General features: G+C 34.0%; 1 protein-coding gene across 1 annotated transcript in view; it reads right to left on the reverse strand.

Moving 5' to 3' along the window:
* Megf8 (multiple EGF like domains 8) overlaps positions 1-22,890 on the reverse strand; it is a 251,267-nt gene that overhangs the window by 170,626 nt on the left and 57,751 nt on the right. Inside the window, exon 9 of the mRNA XM_085820327.1 lies at positions 21,863-22,087. Coding sequence (XP_085676453.1) covers positions 21,863-22,087 — 225 coding nt within the window. The remainder of the gene's footprint in view (positions 1-21,862; positions 22,088-22,890) is intronic.

The following is a 22,890-nucleotide window of genomic DNA, read 5'->3' on the forward strand; positions in this document are numbered from 1 at the left end:
AATGCAGTATATTTGATTTTCACCCTAACTACTTGTACTTGGGCCAAAGGTCTAAATCAAGTTAGTACTTTCTTTTCTTTAAGGTACTATGTCGAATAATGTTCCTATTTCTTTTTTCTTATTGCCTAAAATAGGTAAGCCTGGTGATTTAGGACTGATGATGATTCTCTGTAAGTTATTCTTTTCAATACTTCAGTGTTTTAATGTCCGTGAAGATTATTACCTTTTGTTATGCTTAAGTTAAGCAAAATTATCCTATTTTATTAAATAAAGATTTCGTAGTTAACCTTTTGACTTATGATTCTTTAATTCTGTGCTTGAGGAAACATACTCATTACGCCTTCAGTGTTATTGCACAAACCAACAAAAGATTATGAGACTGATTAAGTTAATAAGCTTGAGAAAATTGCCTTGTGGAAATGATTCTAAATGAAATTCTAAAATTGAAATTTTGTAATGTTGTAAGATTCTAGGGGCATAAAGTGTTAAAACTCTTTTTTGAAAATACTAGTTACAAAGTTTATAAGAATAATCGTAATGAATAATTATGTCTATTCTAAAAGAATCAATTTGTATAGAAAAGTTATCAGATGAAAATTATTCAGAGTGGAAATTTAAAATAGAACAACTTCTAATAAAAGAAGGTTTAGATGATGTTGTATTCGAAGAAAAACCGGAAACTGTTACTGATATTTGGTTAAAGAATGATCGTAAAGCTAAAGCTTTAATATGTCTAAACATTTCGGATTCGCAAATTATTCATGTTTTGCATAGTAAATCTGCAAAAGAAGTTTGGCAGAAGTTAAAATGTGTCCATGAATGTGTAAATTTAACAAATAAGTTATTTCTTCTTAGAAAACTATATTCCATTAGATATAATGAAAGTTCTAAAATGCAGGAACATATCAAAGGAGTACTAGAATTGGCTGAAAAGCTGCGTAGTATAGGTGAAGAAATTAAAGAAAATAACTTAATAGCAATATTACTATGTTCTTTACCAAATTAGTACAATTCCTTAATAACTGCAATAGAAAGTAAATCGGAAGCTGAATTGTTGCTAGAATATGTTAAAAACAAACTAATAGATGAGAATTGTAGACGTGTGGAAACTAAGAAAGTTCAAAACTACGATTTAGTTGCTTTAAAAAGTAAAAGCGAAAATAAATCAAAATATGTTACATGATATTTTAATTATTGTAAGAGAAATAACCATACGATAAATGACTGTTTTCATTTAAAACGCAATGCTAGAACTTCCCCAAAAATAGATGTAAATAACAGAAAAGTAAGAAATTATTCTCAAAATTATAAAAGTAATGCATGCCAAATAGCAAATACACAAAGTAATGAAAACATAACAAAACTTAAATAAGTATCTTAAAAGTATTGAAACTGAAAATTCGCAGATTCAGTTTAATCAAGTTCTAAAAGTGGAAAATAAACATGAAAACACGCAAACGCAAGAATGGGTTATCGACTCAGGAGCCTCAACTCATATGACGAGTGATAAGAACTTTTTCTCTCAGTTAAATTACTCTAATAAACAAATAGTAACTGTAGCCAATGGTGCTAAATTAAATTCTTATGGTATTGGTAAAGGCTATTTTAAAATTCAAAACTTAAAGGGTCAGGTAACACAAATAAAGTTAGAAAATGTATTGTATATACCAGGTTTAGATAGTAATTTACTTTCTGTTCAATCTGTTATGAATAAAGGTTGCATTGTTACATTTGATAGTAATAAGTGTTACATAAGGCGTAACAATATACTTGTAGCCGACGGCAACGCTCAGCAAGGCTTATAAAAATTGACCGTAAACTCAATTGACGAGAAAGCATACTTAGCTAATGATATTTCATGTTCTAATACGAACTGTATACTAAAATGGCATCAAAGATTAGGCCACAGAAATATAGATGCCATAAAAACACTTGAGAAAAATTATTTGGCAGACGGCATTAAACTTGGCAAATGCACTCATAGTGTGGAATGTTCTACTTGTGTAAAAGCGAAACTAACTGAAAAACCTTATCCCAAAACTAGTTTTAGATCTAAAAATCCAGTGGATTTAGTGCACACAGATGTGTGTGGGCCAATTGAAGTCAACAGCTTAGGAGGGAAAAGATATTTCGTAACTTTCATTGATGACTATTCGCGTTATACTCAAATTTATTTTATTACTTCAAAAGATGAAGTATTCGACAAACTTAAACAGTATGTTGCATCTACAACTGTCACATTCTTGCCACTAGGTGGCGGGCATCTCTTCCTTTACTTTTGCTGTAATTAAGTTCCGAGAAGCAGTCGAGATTGGAACCGCTCGGAGGAGCGTAAAGACTCAGAGTTAAAAATGTACTGTCTTAAAATAATTATCACTTACCTTGTAAATAGTGTATATTAGCGTTTTCTTTGAATAAATAATTAAAAGACAAGATGGCCTGCTAATTGTAATAGAATCTCTTACTGGAAAACGTGATTATTAGAAGCCTGGCGTCGAGAACACTGAAGATGCAGCAGGTAAGGAATTTTACATTAATTTTATTGTAAATAGAAGAACCTGATGCAACATTTTTATGGCGCCCGAACAGGGACGCCAGGTTTTTTGAAAAGTTCTAATAAAGTGAATTCAAAAGCTGAATATTAAAATTGAAGATTTTAATACTTGTTCTTGAAGTATTCAGCAAAAGAATAATTTTGTTTTCTAAGTAAGAGTTAAATATTTGTTTTTCATGAGACGTATATTTTTTGTGTAAGTGTTTGAATCTAAGAAAGATAATGGCTGAAGTAGAAAAATTAAAAAAGAAAAGAAGTATCTTAAGAACTGCCGTTACAAAACTATTTAAGAAAATTGAAAGTGAATTAAATAAATCTGAAGGTAGTATTAATGAGCTCGAAGAATTGTTAGAACAGCTTAATGCTAAAACCGAAACACTAGCTAATGCCGATGTAGAAGTTGAACCAATTCTGAGTGTAGATGAATTCGAAATTACAGAACAATATCGCGAGAAGATAACGTTATGGAAATTCAGGCTTAAGAAACGGATTAAGGAACTTAATCATGACTTAAATGCACCGAACACACAGCAAAATATAAAAGACACACCTAATGTTAAATTACCAAAACTTTCGATTCCCGTATTTTATGGGAACAGTAGTCAATGGCTTACTTTTTGGAATAGTTTTGAGTCCTCAATACATAATAACGAATTATTGAACAAAGTAGACAAATTTAATCACCTGAAAGCGTATTTAGGAGGAACAGCTGCTAATTGCGTTCAAGGACTTCCGTTATCGCCGAAACATTATGATTCAGCAATTCAAATCTTACACGACCGTTTTGGAAGGAGAGACATTCTTATTAATGCGCACATGAATAATTTGCTGAATATTGAATCATTAAAAAATGCGAATGACATAAAAACATTTCGTAACTTGTATCATAAAGTACAAACACAGATTAGATGTCTCGAAGCGTTAGATGTTGTATCGGAATCTTACAGTGCTTTGCTGTGTCCGATGATTTTGAAGTTATTGCCTTCAGAATTAACGCTTGAATTTCATAGAACACAAAATGTTGGCACAGATTATAACATAAAAGATTTAATGTTATTTTTACACGCAGAACTTTCATCCCGTGAACGCACAAGGTCAACGGTTTCGCAACAGCAAAAAGTATCCGATCGGCGACAGTCTTCTTTCCCCCCTGCAACGAAAAGCGCATATGCTCTCTCAAATAGACATAATAAACCAAAGATTCCGACCGCTACAGATTTGTTTACAAAATCCGAATGCAGAGAGGAAAATATGAACTGCGTCTTCTGTAATCAATTTCACAAGACTTATGACTGTAGTTTCGTTTCCGGCTTATCATTACAAGAAAAAAGGGACATTTTAAAAAGAAAATGTGCTTGCTATAAATGCCTAAAATTACACCATTTGGCTCAAAACTGCAGAACAAAAATAACTTGTTCTATTTGTAAAAAACAACATGCAACTATTATGTGTAATAAACAAAATCCTTCTGTCGAGGTTTCGATAGAAAATAAAGTACTTTCAAATCAAGCAGGATGTTCAGAAGTATATTTGCAAACTTTAATTGTTCGCATATATGGAAGAGGGAATAACCAATTTGTTCGAGCGATAATTGACACCGGAAGTCAAAACTCATACATAAGCAGGTATGCAGCAGAAAGGTTACAATTAAGAAGCTTAGGTGAACAAAGTGTAACCCACGGACTTTTCGGTGGCATAGAAGTTTCGGAAAAACATAAACGTTATAGAATAAAATTGGGTAGCGTAGATAAACGGTATAATTGCGAAATCAATGTATTGGATGAAAGAAAAATATGTTCTTCGGTCCCTAAAATCAAAAATATACACTGGATTAGGGAACTTAGAAGAAGAGGAATTTACGTCAGTGATGTTTTTGAAAATTGCAGATTATTTCAGGAGAACCCCCAAGAGATTCATCTGTTGTTAGGGCCAGATGTTGCTGCAAATTTATTTAAAGGTAAAATCGAAGTTCTTCCTTGGGGAAGATTAGTTGCTGTAAGTACAAGACTTGGGTGGACAGTCATGGGGAAAGCGAACACTGACAATTATGAAATAGAAAATTCCTTTTCCACGCTTTCGTTATCTTTACATATTTCTGATGCCACTCTGTCAGAACTGTGGAGGCTTGATGTTATCGGAATAAAAGATCCAGTTACAAAGAAGGCTAGAGAGGAAAGGGATTTGCAATCAAAATTGCAGTTCGAAAATTCTGTATCTCTAAACGAAGAGGGGCGTTATGAAGTCGCACTTCCGTGGGCGGAGAATCATGTACCACTTTCCACCCACAAGGATTTAGCGTTGAAACGTCTACAATCTACCACCCAGAAACTTTTATCTCAAAATTTATTTTCTTCATACAATGCAGTTTTTAATGACTGGTGTAACTTAGGAGTGATCGAAGAAGTTAAAGAAAATATTGCGGTTGACTATAGACATTATTTACCGCATAGACCGGTGATCAAAGAAAATAGCACAACACCAATTCGACCGGTGTTTGATGCGTCTGCGAGGAAACAATCGTCTCCTTCTCTAAATCAGTGTTTGGAGTGTGGACCAAATTTGATAGAACTAATTCCATCTCTTTTGTTGAGATTTCGGGAAGGCAAGTTTGCTGCTATAGCAGACATTGAAAAGGCTTTCTTACAGATCAGTGTAAGGCCTCAAGATAGAGACTGGCTTCGGTTTTTCTGGTGGAATGATGTGGAAGAAAGGAAAACGAAAATATTTCGTCATACTAGGGTAGTATTTGGGGTTAAGAGTAGTCCTTTCCTTTTGTCAGCTGTTATAGAATTCCATCTACAAAAGTACATGAAAAATTCTTCATATGATACGGAGATAATAGCTAAACTCTTGCGTAGCTTCTACGTAGATAACGTTGTTGCCAGTTTTGACAAAGAATCCGAGATGATTCAGTTCATCGAAAAATCTCGAGAAATAATGAATGAAGGAAAGTTTAATCTTCGAGGTTGGTTACATAATGGAGATAACCTGAAACAGGAAACTATTTCACCCGTATTGGGTCTGTTATGGAACTGTCAGAAAGATAATTTAACTTTGAATCTGAATTGGCTAGAAGATTTTGAAATGGGTATAATAACGAAGAGAACAATTCTCGCTGTAACACACAAAATATTTGATCCTATTGGTATTGTGAGTCCTGTTCTCTTGTATCCTAAAATATTGTTGCAGAACCTATGGAAAACAGGAATTTCTTGGGATACTGAAGTTGACGAGAGTACAAAACAAAATTTTGTGAATTGGTATAAAAGCCTTTTTCTCTTAAAAGAAATATCCCTCCTACGTTGGATACATTCCAGCAAGGACAATAGGAAGTTCTGCATCATTCACACATTCTGTGATGCCAGTAGTAATGCGTATGCTGCTGCAGTTTTCTTGAGAACTGTGATGAATTCTGGAGTTGAAGTTCATCTGTTGGCATCGAAGTCTAGGGTAGCTCCCGTGAAATCTATTACGATCCCTCGTCTGGAATTGATAGCTGCCACGATAGGTGCCAGACTATGCTCTTCTGTTTTAAATGGTTTACAATGGCAAAATGTGGAAACGCATTTTTGGACGGATTCTACAACAGTTTTGACATGGATTCAAAGGGAAGAGATTGTCTGGGCTGTCTTTGTGGAAAACAGAGTCAGGGAGATTAGGAAACTGACGGATCCAAAAACGTGGAAACATATTGCTGGAACAAAAAATCCAGCTGACCTTCCATCAAGAGGTTGCACCGCTAAACAACTTTTAGTAGTTAGATGGTGGGAGGGCCCCGACTGGCTGAAGAAAAATCAGGAAGAATGGCCTAGACAAAGGGAAATACCGGACATGGAAATAGTGAATTCAGAAAAAAGGAAATCAGTCATTTCTGCACTAAATACGCAAAGGGTAGAACATTTTTTTGAGAAATATTCATCTTACCATAAAATGTTAAGAATAACTGCTTGGATATGCAGATTTATCAACAACTGCAGAAGACCAGATTCTAAACAATCAGGAGAACTCACAGTCCCTGAAATAGAAACTGTAGAAAAGAAAATATGCAAGATAATACAAATAGAAGCATTTGGCAAAGAACTTAAAGTTAGCAACCTTTGTACCTTTTTTGACTCAGATGGCCTTATTCGGTTAAAGACCAAGATTACTAGAAGAGAGGAAGAAGAAAATTTTCTCTGTCCAATTGTATTGCCCTCAAATCATGACTTAGTTCATAGGTTAATTTTAGATTACCATTTGCAACTATCCCACGCTGGTGTGCAATTCGTACTAGCCAATATTCGACAGAAATTCTGGGTCTTGAGAGGAAGAAAAACAGTACCTAAAATTCTTATGAAGTGTGTTCGCTGTAGAAGATATAGCGCAAAGAATATAGAGACTGTTCCAGCACCTCTTCCTGAAGATCGAGTTCGAGATGCTCTGGTGTTTGAAGTGACCGGAGTCGATGTAGCCGGTCCTCTTTATTTAAGAAAAGGAAAAAAGGCATGGATCTTGCTCTTTACTTGCGCGGTCTATCGCGCGATACATCTTGAACTGATAGAAAGTTTATCAACAAATGCGTTCATCTTGGGATTAAGGAGATTTATTGCCAGAAGAGGTCGTCCAGGTATTATTTACAGCGACAATGGTACTAATTTCATTGGAACTGAAAATCTGTTAAGATCGATAGATTGGAAAGAAATAGAATGTCATTCAACTAGTATGAGAATACAGTGGAAGTTTAATCCCCCAACTGCTTCATGGTGGGGCGGTTGGTGGGAGAGGTTGGTACAAACAGTGAAGAAGATGTTGAGAAATGTTCTCGGCAAGTCCTGTGTCTCTTATGAGGAAATGTTGACTATACTTTGTGATATCGAATCAGTAATCAACTCAAGACCCCTTACGTATCTTTCAGAAGATCCAAATGATCTTACGGCACTAACTCCTTCAATGTTTCTACAAGATGTGCACGACGTCGGAGTGCCTGACTTAGACTACCTGGATACCATTAATCTGACAAAAAGATACAAGTTCTTGCAGAACTTAAGAGAACATTTCCGCAAAAGATTTCGTGATGAATATTTAGCTATCCTAGTGCAAAAACCATCTAAACGATCTACTCGGACTATCAACAAAAATGACTTGGTGTTTGTCGGCAGCGACAACAAGAAGAGAATAGATTGGCCAATAGGTCGTGTTGTAGAACTATATCCTGGGAAAGACAACGAAGTACGTGTTGTCAAAGTGAAAACTGCAACGGGTGAACTCCTAAGACCTGTGAAACGTATTTATCCTCTCGAACTTGATAGACCTAACTTGTTTAGTGACTTCACCATGAACATAAAAAACTCTACGGATAAGTGTTACAGTGATATGAACTATCAAACTAGATATGGACGTAAAACTGTAAAACCTCTTACATATTTTTAAATTGCTATACTAATTTTTGTTTCTTTTCAGTATTTTAGAAATTTAATTCTCCTAACAGTTGTCAATTGGAACATGTTATCTGGATATGGTATGAATGTAATGCAGAAAATGTTTAGATGTGTAATCCTTCTTTGTAAGTATTAATTTTAGAGCATTAGTTACTTTTCATATTTGTGAAAGTTGTACTTGAATTTTTGTTTGATTATTGATAAATTTTGTTTTGATTTTCCCATCTTATCGAGGTAAAATCAAAAGGTGGGAGGATGTCACATTCTTGCCACTAGGTGGCGGGCATCTCTTCCTTTACTTTTGCTGTAATTAAGTTCCGAGAAGCAGTCGAGATTGGAACCGCTCGGAGGAGCATAAAGACTCAGAGTTAAAAATGTACTGTCTTAAAATAATTATCACTTACCTTGTAAATAGTGTATATTAGCGTTTTCTTTGAATAAATAATTAAAAGACAAGATGGCCTGCTAATTGTAATAGAAACTCTTACTGGAAAACGTGATTATTAGAAGCCTGGCGTCGAGAACACTGAAGATGCAGCAGGTAAGGAATTTTACATTAATTTTATTGTAAATAGAAAAACCTGATGCAACAACAACAAATAAATTTAGAAAAAAAAATAAATAAAGGTTCTCAGATCCAACAATGGTACAGAATACTGTAATGAAAACAACTGAAAATTATTTAAAGAAACTCGGCATTTTTCATGAAAATTCAGTTCCTTATTGTCCGGCACAGAACGGCGTCGCAGAAAGGAAAAATCGCTCTTTAATAGAAATGACAAAAGCCATGCTAAATAAACTCTAAATTACCGAAAGGATTCTGGGCTGAAGCAGCTGCTACTGCCGCATATCTTCAAAATAGGTTACCAACTAAAGCCACAGATACCATATGAATTGTGGAATGGTAGAAAACCAAACTTAAGTCACTTACGAGTATTTGGCTGTAAAGCATTTTATTACGCGAACAAACAAAAACGGCGTAAATTCGACAACAGAACTGAAGAAGGAATATTCGTAGGATACGATTTACGAAGTAAGGGATACAGGATTTATGTAGGTGGAAGGAAAATAATAGTAAGTAGAACTGTTAAATTTTCAGAAAACGCGTCTTTATCTGACAAACATGCAGAAAATAATGCTGAAACATCTCTTGGCAATGATTTTACAGAAGATTCAAAAAGATCCGAAGAGTTAATTAAATGTGAAGAAAATGTAGACAGAAGGGTTTCTAGCAGATCAGCCAAAGGGGTCCCTGCGGAAAGATTCTCTTATAAAGCAGAAGACGAAGAATCAATCTTACCTAAAAATAAAGATCCAGAAAGCTTTGAAGAAATTCTAAACTTACCAAAACGTGAACAAGAAGCTTGGATCAAGGCTATGCAAGAAGAAATACATTCTCTAAAAGAAAATGAAACCTATAAACTTACAGAATTACCACCAGGAAAACATGCAGTAGGCAGCAAATGGGTGTTTAAGACAAAATATGATGAAACTGGTAAAAATATAAAATACAAAGCATGCTTAGTAGCCAAAGGATTTACTCAAAAATACGGCAGTGATTATGATGAAACATTACGATAAGAGACACTTACAACGATAAGAGTTTTCTTAGCATGGGCAGCGTATAATAATGCCAAGGTACATCAACTAGATGTTAAAACAGCTTTTTTGTATGGCAACTTAAATGAAGAAATATATATGGAACAACCAGAAGGATTCATAGTTCCGGAAGAGAGACATAAAGTTTGTAAATTACAGAAGTCGATTTATGGTCTCAAACAAGCAGCTAGGTACTGGAATGCAGAAATTTAGGTATTTTGCATAATGAAACTCGGAAGGCATACGAAACGAATGTGCGCCAAGATATATATTGGCGAGAGAAAGTAAAGTTCGTGTGCAATGCAGTATATTTGATTTTCACCCTAGCTACTTGTACTTGGGGCAAAGGTCTAAATCAAGTTAGTACTTTCTTCTCTTTCAGGTACTATGTCGAATAATGTTCCTGTTTCTTTTTTTCTTATTGACTAAAATAGGTAAGCCTGGTGATTTAGGACTGATGATGATTCTCTGTAAGTTATTCTTTTCAATACTTTAGTGTTTTAATGTCCGTGAAGATTATTACCTTTTGTTATGCTTAAGTTAAGCAAAATTATCCTATTTTATTAAATAAAGATTTCGTAGTTAACCTTTTGACTTATGATTCTTTAATTCTGTGCTTGAGGAAACATACTCATTACGCCTTCAGTGCTATTGCACAAATCAACAATATCTGAAATGCTTTTAAAAAATCTTGCAAAATGTTAAATGCAAGGCTTTTGATATTCATGCTGATAACAAAATAAGGTAACTGTTTTTATAATTGTAGAGTGGAAATTTCTTTTTTCAATTCATTTGACATTTCTAACGTGAATTTAATTTTTTATATGATCAGCTATCTGGAATTTTCATGCATCCGCCATTTCCTGAGTTTCCACGATAGTCAAGCTTTTATCGCATACATTTAAATAGATTTTTGCTGAATATCTGCAAAACCATTTTGCTTTTGTTAGTTTATACGAATATGGCAAACTTAAACTTACCACGAAAGAAAAAAACTTTTAAAACATTTACATAATTAAACTTTGATCACGCTAGTAGTGTTAAGTTATACACTTGAGGTTTCTTTAATTGTGGCACTATAGAAGGATGATGGTAAAACTGTTTCATAATTTAAGAAGCTTTCTGCTTACTTGTCTCTCTCTCTTTTAACTGATAGATTTTTTATTTTGTTATCTTTCTGAATATTATCTTAGTTTGTTTAATGTTTTATGATGAAGGTTGCTTCTCTGCAAGTATGTCATCAAGAACTTTTAATCTCAAAAGTGATATAATATCCACTTTTTTTCATCACCAATAATATCTACTTTTAATGTAAGAGCAGTTACATGAGTATGATTAACTTACCAAATTTCAAAAATCATCATCATCATCTGAATCAATATGTTCAGCAAGAGCTTATTTAAGAATCAAAAAGGTCTTGCAATACATAGAAAACTATTCTCTATCCATCCTTATACTATGGAAACAAATTCACACTAAGCCACGTAAGTAAAAACAAACTTACTATTTTACAACAAATTAATGCTAATGTAGTTTAACAACATTTAGTTACTACAAAAATATTAATAATGAATCAAAACAACTTATTTGAACATGTCACTTTGCATATAACACAGAACTACTTTAGCATCATTATTCAGTTTCTATTTATGATTGCACACATGGTACCCAATATGAAAAATATTTTAAACTACCAAAGTTGCCAAATTTTTAAAATCTATAAAATTTCTATTACTCAATACAATCTGAGATTTTTTTACCCAGTATAAAACGTGCTATTTTCAATCTCTTAGAAATTCACATTATTATAAATTTTTATACATATGTAAATAACTTTTGTGAAATTATATGTAAAATTCTAGTACCTATTGTATAATAAAACATAAGATTCTTGAAAAATGAAGCTCAGGCAGAAAAATAAGGTTACAAAAGCAAGTCTATCTAACACTGAGGTAAATAGCTATCTCACTAAATTGGTGAGATATTGCCAATCTGGCAATAGTTTTAGTGATTAATTTTTGGTTACCGAATTTGGCGAGAAATTGCCAAAAGTTGCCAAACTTGGCAATCATTTCGTGACATTCATTTTAAACCAGTTGCTGAATAAATTCAATTAAAAATATTATCTATGCCTGAATTTCCCTTTTGTAATATTGCTCTGTTTCTGGGAAGTATCTGAATAAAATACCATCACAGAAATTGACTGATGACTCCCTAACTAACAAATGGCACCAATGTAATATCGTGAGTTTTTAGTGTTCACAATATTATCTGGTGAAGCTGTGAATAAGTTAGATAACTTGATACACCTTAAACTATTTAATTGTGATCATATTAATTTATAGACATTGTATATAAATTAATATGATCACAAGTAATGTCTTTTCCGGGACCAAGCTGTGTAAGGATCGGACAAGCCAATAAAATATACTTCACTAAAACAAACATGACATAAATTTCAAATTAATTCTTGGTTTAATTACTTTCAGGTCAGCAGAATGGAAATCTCAAAGAATCATCATTATTATAATTTTTCATAGCTTTTGTCTAACCCCATAAATAATTTTCTATTCACTTAATCCATAATTCTAGTAAATTTAACAGATGTGTTACAATTAACATTGTTCAGACAAACCATAAGGCGGAAGATAAGCTATTACAGTTCCTTACAGTTACATCTTCAGGTGTTAAACATGTGTTTATAGTAGAACCAAAAATTTATTCAGAGAAGTTTAACAAAATAGTTAATTTGGAAAAAGTTCACATTTAAAACTATTAATTTTTAAGGATACAGCCTAGAATTGAGGCTCCATAGGACCAAGGACTGAAACGAATTCCTCATAAGAATTAAAATTTTTAAATACACTTAAGCAAATACCTTCAATTAATGACCTTAGAGTAGGATTCTTGATCAATATCTGTCTCTATCACAACTGTGGAAGAATATAAAAAAGGGAAAAAACTTAACTTTTGATAGCAGGGTGCACGGGCACCATTGGAGAGCAAGCTGTATTTTTAGCGCTCTATGATCTCGGCGGGAGACAAAGCATCATGTGTTGTTTAACACCAGTACACAGTTCTGGCACTCTTCACGTGGAATATTCAACTAGAAGATAGGAACACAGCACACAAAACAATGATGCGACACTGAGCAATGACACAAGCATACAGTTCCAGTATTCTTCTCGTGGAACACTCAATTAGACGGTGAACTCCTTAAGGCAACAAGCCACTCGAGATAACTTTCCTGGTGATTAAAACTTCCTTCACAGCACAAGGGGATGGCCTCTTTTTCATAATATGCAACCATGAGGCATAATGGTGGCCATGGAAGCCCTTGACAAAAGAGGTAAAAGCAGAACCATCCTTTTTTTTAGTCTAGATAAATTTTACCAGTTGGGAGTACAACTGCTATCACTCTAAACATCTAGAACTTTGTTTTGCTCGAACTTAAAGAGTAACAAAGTCAGGAGCATAAATGCAGCACCCCTTCCTTAGCCTTCGGAGCTCACTCTAAAACGACCATCACTTACCATGACCCGAGCAAAAGTCAAAGTCTTTATACATTTCAGAAAAACTCGCTCAATAATTCAGAAGATCGACACTCAAAATCCTATTCTCTAATTTTAGCTAAACATGCGGTCAGATAGCATAATTCCTGCTCCCCACCGTAGGCACTACTAGAAGAGTAACTACATCTCTTTATTGAGTTCATCACAAGAACTCCAAGAACAAAATCTAAGTATCAGTAGAAAATTGACTCAAACTTGAACTTCCTTTGCTTCTTTCACAAATATGGGCTACCATGAAAGCTGCATTTTTCATCCCCCTCCGGGACCAAATTTCCACTTTTCACCATGAAAGAGCAGAAAATGCATACTGCACATGTGCCACTTCTCTAAAGCGGCCAAACAACCGACACTTAGATCGCCAATTAAACGAGCTCCACTGTACGTGAAATGACAACCTTTGATCCCTCATCAAGTATTTCCTGTCTTAAAGGGCACCCGAAACAAAGCAATTTTCTTCTAGAAATTTACGTAACTCTGAGAGAGAATGACTAAATGAAAATTTTTTTCTCTTTCCCTGATCCCTCACAAAGGACACAGAATTCGTGTTTTAACAGAATTCGCGTTTAAAGTCGCGTTTCAAGAATTCTGTTAAATTGCAAACTTGCCTTACTTCGGTCCGTGATAAGGGATACACGTCAACAATTGTCCAAAATTGAACATGAACTTTATAAGCTTCATCTGGAACTCGCTAAAACATATCCAAAATTCACTGCCCTTGAACAAAAGTCTTGGTCTAGAACGGAGAATGCAGTTAACCGTCATAAAAACACCCTTGCAGTTAAATTCGAAAAACTTCTTTTACAGTCGTCCAGTTCAAGTAGTTCAAAAAATCTTCCCATTGTAAACATCAAGCCAATAGTTAATATTTCTAATGTTAGTCTTTCAGAAGAACAAGAGAGAATTCTAAAATATAATTTTAACTTCTCACAAACCTGTAAACCCTCGATTCCAAAGATTTTGGCTCCTATCGAAAAAGCTTTCAAGTTCAGTAAAGTTTCAGATTCACAGAAAGAAATGATTAGGCATCTTATCGCTCATAATGTGAAATTCAATAATAAACCTTTGAAACCAAATCTAACTGCGAGAGAAAGAGCTACAATGCGCGAGATTCATTCTAACCCGGATATTGTCATTTCAAAGGCCGACAAAGGTGGCCAGATAGTCGTCATGGATAAGAACACTTACATCGATGGTGTCACTAAACTCTTAAACGAAGGACCATATAATCCGATCCCTAAAGATCCTTCACCTTCGGACTTATCCAAAATAAAAACTGCGATCAAATCTTCGCAAATCATTTCAAGCAACTTAAAACATTCGCTTATCCCATCTGTTGCGAACTGTGCCAGATTATATGCTCTTCCCAAAATTCATAAAAGTGGTATTCCTTTCCGACCTATTGTATCAAATTTAGGTACTGCCTCGTATCCATTAGCTAAATATTTAGTTTCTAGATTTTCCACTCTATTAGACAATAACATTTACACCATAAAAAATTCAATAGAGTTTGTAAAACAGGTTAAAAACATTTCTCCTCGTAATTTACTCATGGTTTCTTTTGATTTAAAATCATTATTCACCAATGTCCCAGTGGAGGGTGCATTAGGATATCTAGAAACCAGACTTCGCGAATTTCATTTCTCTTGCATCGAAATTGATGAGCTAATTTCTCTCACTCAACTCTGTTTGAAACAAACACATTTTGTTTTCCAAAATAAATATTACAAGCAAACTGAGGGATTAGCCATGGGAAGCCCCCTCAGTCCCATCCTGGCTGATATCTACATGCATTATTATGAATCAAAATTGTTTGAAACTTTAAACTTCCCGGCATGGTTCCGCTACGTAGACGATACTTTTACCCTGTTTGAAGGTAATAAAGATGATTTAAATAGAGTTCTTTCAACAATGAATTCTATTGATCCTGCTATTCAGTTCACTTTTGAACTTGAGACTTGCAATTCTCTTCCGTTTCTCGACATTCTGGTCACACGTAACACATCCAACTTCAGTACTACAGTTTACCGTAAACCTTCATCGGTTTGCCTTCCACCACACTTTAAATCATGTCATCCGACTAAACAAAAGTTAGCTTCATTTTATTCCTATGTTTTCCGTGCTCTTCAAGTTTGCTCCTCCAAACTAGCCCTTGATGAAGAACTAAATTATTTAAAAGCAATAGCTATTGACAGGGGCTTTTCACCCAACATTATTAATCAAGCAGTTAAAAAATTCTCATCACAACACACTAAAAGCCACACTCTTATTTTAGGAGATTATAAAAATTCTGTTGTCATTCCCTTCTTTCCATCAATTAGCTATAAAGTTGCACATATTTTGCAGAAATTTAACTTTCGGGTTGTTTACTCTCCCATCAATAAAATTCCAACTTCTATACTCAAGGAACCCATTCCGGATATGGATTCCTGGGGTATTTATAGGATTCCTTGCCAGTGCGGTTTAATTTACATTGGCCAAACTAAGAGAGCCTTAAAATTTCGCGTCAAAGAACATGAGGCATATGTTAGAAAAAAGGAAACACAGAAGTCTTCTGTTGCTCAACATTGTTGGTCCGAAAATCACACTTTCAATTTTTCTGCTGCCAAAATTATTCAAAAAACATCTTCCATTGGAGAACTGGATTTTCTAGAGGCATTTCACATTCATAAAAATCTTTCTGTTCTAGTTAACGATCCTAATTCCAATCCAAATTTGCCTTCGGCTTTTAGAGAAATTATGTTTTAGTCCTGGTTTCGCCAACAGATGGCGCCACTTGCTTATTCTTGTCCAGGCTTTCTTATCTTATCTAAACATTATTTCCTACCTTGTTCATTTGCGGTTTTGCAGCTGAAGATGATGGTTCGGTAAAACCATCGAAACTAGTCCTGTGAAAATTTTGTGAACCCTTGGACAATGCATGCCACGTGTGGTCACACATTATCCTGTTGAAATATGGCTGTGGGCAAGCTCTGAAGGTAACAGGCAACTGGATCCAACACCTCAGAGATGTAGCGCTGGTTGTTTAAAGTACCAGCAATGCGTATTAGAAGAATGCAAGAAATGATATCCAATACCGCCTAATACCCGGTGCAGGACCTGTGTGCCGATGCATAATGCAGCTGTTCAGCATCCTCTCTTCACGGTGTCTGCAGACTCGAATCCGACCATCGTGGTGTTGCAGACAGAAGCATGACTCGTCAGTAAAGACAATTTCATTCATTCTGCCGTCCACATCCTTCTTTCATCGCACCACTGGCTGTAGAGACATATGTGGTTCTGCATCAAGGGTAGACAAAGCAATGGACATCTTGCGAACAGACCATTCTGCTGTAAACGGCGTTGAATGGTATGCGCAGACACTGGATGATGTGTTACAGACTCTATGTGCTTTGCTATGGTTCGTGATGTGACTGAGTGATGCATCACTGCCATGCGCACAATGTTCCTGTCATCACGTGAAGTGGTGCACTGAGGTGGATGGAATTGAACACGTCGGTTCGTCATACCGTCCTGCATCCAACGGTCACATATCCACATTACAGTTGTTTGGTTTTGTCCAACACGACTACCGATTTCCCTGAAAGATAATCCACACTTTCGATAGGCCACTATCCTTTCTCTGTCGAGCTCCGATACTTGATCAAACAATGGTCGCTGTTTACTACGAGGCATAATTTATCGTTTTTTTGAAAAAAAACACAAGAAAAACACAGTTGCTGAACTTGAAATCGTCGAAAACTCCAAGCCTTAAATAGCGCTTTAAAGTGGCGCGACAGGCGTGCATGATGTGCATCTGCGCTGAAATTCTAATCATTTGCATATCTCACCTCCACTAATGCATGTTGTAAATTTCATGTTATTTGCGTGCTTCCTTTCGGGTGTTGCATTTATGGTGGCCAGTGGTGTACATATGACTTCATGATTTAAATTTTATATAACTTTTTCTCAATATCAATAAAAAAATTAATACGGGAATAACATATCATGTCAATTATTCTAACCTTAACAAAAAAGGAGTCAACAGCAGCTATTTACTTAAAATCCTGACATGAAAGAAAAATTTTCAACATTCAACAACATCACATGTAATCACGTGCTTTCTTCAGCATCAGAATAATAATAATACAATTAATGTTTGGCAATGATAGTTTTATTTCATATTTTGTAAAACTTACAAATTTTTTATTAACAAACTCTATGATTCAAAAGCGAGTATGGAAGTGAAGATACTTTTGCCACTTGGAAAAATGAATGTGTAAATTACCGTTTTCATAGTTTTTATTTAATATTTCAGCTGATTTAAGTCGTAAGATGAGAATGGTTGAAACGGCCTCACACGAATTTTTGGAATCTGAGGGCACCTCTTCAAACTCAACTCCTCGCTCCTCCGGAGGAGATGATGTCACAAACAAAAAAAGAGACAGACATGCACAGATTTTAATAATATAGTTAGTTGAGTTTTCTGGCTATAAAACTGCACAAGTAATCACGATTTTAGTTCACAAGCCTAATAAATTTATAGTCCAAATTTTACACCACCTGTTTTTTTTTTATTTTAGAGTATTTGCAAAAAATAAAGCTAATGAAATATAAACATTTACATTTGCATCATGCAAAATTTTATTATCAAAACAAATTGGATATTATTCATCATTTTAGTTGTGTTCATTTTAGCCGTGTTCCTTAACATAATATATTCTTACTTGTATAATTATATCTATTTTATTTAACTGTGTAATAAAATCTTCCAGTTTCATATAAACTTGAGGTTTATATTTTAGTTGTTGCCCAGGTAATAAACACCTAATGACCAGGAAAAGAAAGGCGATTATTTAAAAGCAGAAACAGAGTTGTTAGAACCAGATCTTATTACATACTTCACAAATTTACACAACATTTGTAAAACCTACGAATTTTTTAAAAATATATATTGCACACCCCTTGTAACAAAAATACTCAACAGATACCACAGCTGTAAAGAGAAAAGAAATTAAAAACCCCCTCTTCTTCATCAATATATAACCACATCATTGCAAGAAAATTGTAAGATAAGCCTCAGTTAATAGCCAGTCCACTAATTAACTTATCAAATATCATTCAATGGTGTTTTTCATCTGTTTAAAATCTGGCTTTTTGTGAAAAACAGTTAAAAAGATGCTAAATCTTAATATAGGCTATAAAAGTTTATTTTTAGAGGTAAAATTAAGAAACATTTAAATAAACTTATTTCAATAATATTTATCTAACAAATGAGACCATTATTGTTACACTTGTCTTCTCTTTCTTTTCAGTAAATCCACCATCTTACTCATAGAATATACCAAAATTGCGGTCGTTTTTAATTCTTGAACTAAAATCAGAAATTTTGTCAATTTGATTTCAACTTATTTTAAAAATCCAAGTAACATATAAATAAGAAATTGTATTCCTTTAACTTTCCACTCAGTATGCAGTAATTCCATAAGCATGGTAATTTAAAAAAAAAGATCCTGTTTCCACAGCATTCTCAAAATGCAGTCTTTAACATCCCAATGTATAGGAATTCCATTTGTGATAAATGGATTGTTATTGAAGTATGTTGATAGATTTCAAAGTAAAGTGTTGGTACAAAATACCAAAATCTTTAAAAATATTTGAACATCCTTGTCTTTGTGGTTTACATATATGGTAAATATTTAAATTTTAATGCTGAAGAAGCTTAGTAAATGATTAAAATGGTACAAATTTTGGTACTTACATATCAATGCAACAGATACACAGGTTTTACAGATGAAAATTAATGATGAGATAAGCCACCATTCAATAGATAACATTAATACCACCATGGTACAGTACATGGTAAGCCACCATTCAATAGATAACATTGATACCAGCATGGTACAGTACATGGTAAGATGCCATTCAACTAGAGAACAGGACCTTGTGGTACTACAATGGTACAGGTTTTACAAATGAAAAATAATGATGACATAAGCCATCATTCAATTCACTTGCAAAAATTTACATAAAATTCATAGATTTTACATTTCAATTAGGTATTTATCTCCAAAATCAATCAAGAAATTTACTTACAAGCTGGTTTTTATTTCTTTTCTTCTGGATGAAATTTCATGGCATCACTTTAACAGTAAATTCAAAACATTTGCTACTTTCAAGAATTTTGGGGAAAATCCTTAACTGCAGCAGGAATTTTACCCCAGCTTCTTCCATTGCTGGCAATTTTAAAACTGAATTTAAGGTAAAAAATGTGATTTGCCTGCAGAAATTGTTGAAATTTAATAAAGAGAACACATATGAAAATGGCAAGACTAAAAAATGCTGCTAGACTAAAAAATTGTGGTAAGTATGGTTGACTAAAGATTGTTATGCACATGGTTGATATATTGTGGCGACTTCTATTAAGGTGATTGTGCTAATATGTACCCAAATTTATGGCATCAAACTCGCTATTTCCATTATAAATATTTTATATTTTTCATAGTTTGAACAACTAAAATGGAATTCTTTATTAATCCAAACTGTAAAATATTTTCCTCTGCATTTATTTATTATAATATATACCGTAATTTCGGGTAGATAAGCCACGGCTTATATGTGTGTAAATGCTGAAAATTTAGGTCGGCAGTGTACCTGAGGGAATTTTATTTTTCCTCTGTTCTGAAAACTTCGCTAGTTCAGATCACAAGCTACGCACAAGCGAAACGGTAAGAACCCGCTGCAATATTCTACCTTCAGACTGCCCTAAGTGCATTAAGTTCAAAGTCACCTAACTAAGGTAGGTAGCGCTCTCTGTACTTTCGTAATGATGCGTGTACTTTCTACTAAATTCCATGGTTTTGCTCGTGTTTTCCGATGACTTTTTGTTTTAATGGAAACAGCTACGTTTAATTTCCAAGTGCTGTGTTCATTCTTACACGTTTTTACTGCTTTGTAGCTGGCATTTTGCTAGCCTCATCATTCGCGATTTAAAAATATTATTATTATTACAGATTCTTCTCAAAGAAAAAGTTATACAGCTGCTTTTATGCTTTTGGCAGTGAAGAGAGCGAAATTGAAAATCACGCTCCGGATAAAGAATTTCAAGTTGATGAGCGATGCATTCGGCGGTGGAAGTCTGAACAGGAAGAATTGGAGAAAATGCCTAAGAATAACAAATAAGCATTAAAAATTTTGTTGGGACCTAATTGGTGTTTCACGTTCATGAAACGAAAGAAATTATCTGTCAGGACCAAAACAACAATTGGACAAAAGATTCCCGTGGACTGGCTTGGAAAAGAAAAAGAAAAAAAAAAAAAAAAAAGATAGCTCCTTTGGAGTACACATATAGGAAAATAAAAATATAAAAAAAAAAAAAAAAAAAATTTGAAAAGAGGGCAAATAATTAATGTGAGCGAAGTGCCCGCTACTTTTGACTGTCCTCCAAGTAGAATTGTTCATTCAATAGACGGGAAAAAATATTTCAGTGTTAACAACCGGGAATGAAAAGACCTCTTATACTTGCGTTTTGGGTTGTGCCGCCAATGGAGAAAAGTTAACCTCTTTGATAATTTTCAAAAGAAAAACAATTCCGAAAGGAAACTTCTCTAAAGGAGTATTACTTGCGCCAATGAAAAAGGACAGATGTGCGAAGAAGTGATGTTTGGCTGAGAGAAATTTGTCATAAAAGGTAAGGTACTTTTTTCCAACCCAGGAGGACTCATCGTTCTGGATTAATTGCGATCCCATTTAACGAATATGGTAAGATCTGCAGCAAAAAAACTTAACACCGATGTCTTAGTGATACCAAGTGGGCTTACAAAAATTTAACAGCCACTAGATCTTACTATAAGTGGAATTTTCAAGCATGAACTATGAAAGCAGTGGGAGAAATGGATGCAAAGTAGACTCTATTTCTTCATAAATTCCGGGCGAATGAGAAAAGCTTCGTGTGAGGAGGATGCCTTATGGGTGTCCAACGCATGGCAATTAGTCCGAGATGATACGATCGTCTTTCATTAAATGGAAATCATCGAAAAAGAAAATGAAAGAGAAGATAACATTGCAAGAAGTAATTTAAAATAGAATGATGAAATTGACCTTACATGGTCATTTGTTAAATTTATTTAATTCTGACATCAATGAGTCGGATTTTGAAGGTTTTGTATAAATAAATGTAGTTTAATTTAATTACAGATTTCTGTTTGCTTATCTAATTTACGTATTCCTTTTCATAATATGGTAATTTATGGTGCTAAACGAAATTTATCGAACCCATAAAAATAATACCCGATAGAAATCTTCAGAGTTCGTTTTTGGCAAGTTCAAGGTTAAGATGTTTCTTCCTTATTTATTTATATATTACTGATTATACTTATATTGTAAATGTAATAAGATGTTATCGACGATGATTACATCAAGTTGGCAGGACAATTACTGAATATTAAGTGCCATATTTGAGTACTTTGTTGCGGCATATTCGGTGGTGCGGCTTATCCGATTAACTTTAATTTTTTTCAGTCAATTATCATGTGTGCGGCATATACGCCAGGGCGGCTTATCTACCCGAAATTACGGTATAGATATTTTTTTAAGGCACACGTGTTTTGACATATATATTGGTCACAAATGCAAAAAAGGGTTTTATGCAGTAATTTAATATTTACTGATTTTGTACGGAGTTTGATAATTTAGAAAATTTTATCAAAAGATTGAGAAAGAAATAATGAACACAGTATTACTACCAAATGCTTCGATGTTGAATCGTTACTAAGCTGAAATACAGCAGATGAACCAGCTGAGCAACTAGATAACAGGACTTGTGATATCCTCTGTGATAAAGGCCTGGCTTCAAGGGGATGCAGAAACCCAAGGAATTCCACAATATTTTCCTTCATTCCATTTGTATCATTTCTTTGAGTTTCAGTACGAAAAAATAAATCTTCTGATGCTTCATGAAGATAGGTAACCTAAAATTTAAAATAGTTTAAAACTTTTTTCCCCTTTCCTTTATACATCAAAAATAATTCTCTCAAAAAAGATCTAGCTATACCTACATCCACACACATGAATACAGAAGAATAAACAAATATTGAAAAAGAACATCTAAGTAGCAAAGCTATGTGGTCCCTCTCTAGAAACAAATTTTACTTTCTATCTTCTTACGTGGATGGAAATTGAATATGTGTACTTAATTGTCCCCAAATTATGACTTTCTTCACATATACTAATTAATTTCCTTGAATTTTTCAAAATTTACAGATTTATTTTAGTTGAATTCCTGGAATTCTCAAAATGGATGTCGTAAAAGGCTTGGTTGAAGTAATCCAATATTAGAGAACAGCCTATGCATTCTAATAGTTCCAGTACAGAATTAAAAATTTGTAAGATTCAATTTTTATCTTTGGCTTTTTATCGTCTGCTGCTTTACTTAGTTTAAATCGAATTGTCTAAAACTGAGAACTTTCGTTTGATGTTTATTTGAATTTTATGAAAATATTTTATGACATAAACTGCATAATTTATTTCTAAACAAGCTGTTGCTTATGAAGTGGCAGAAAGAGCAGCTGATACTATCATCCATATTTTTAAAGCACAGTATGTTTTTATAGAAACATAAGATTTAGAATAATCATTTTTATCAAAGTCAAATTATGATATAAACATACAACCCTCTAGAGACCGAATTAATGGAAGTTCAATGATTATGTACAAATAATCTGCAGCTATTTCATGGCTGGATAAGTCAGCAGGTTCTGTGGACAAGTAAGAA

The sequence above is a fragment of the Stegodyphus dumicola genome, chromosome 7, assembly GCF_044657685.1.
Source record: "Stegodyphus dumicola isolate Sdum_Otavi_A_Nest chromosome 7, ASM4465768v1".
NCBI classification, from domain to species: Eukaryota; Metazoa; Arthropoda; class Arachnida; order Araneae; family Eresidae; genus Stegodyphus; species Stegodyphus dumicola.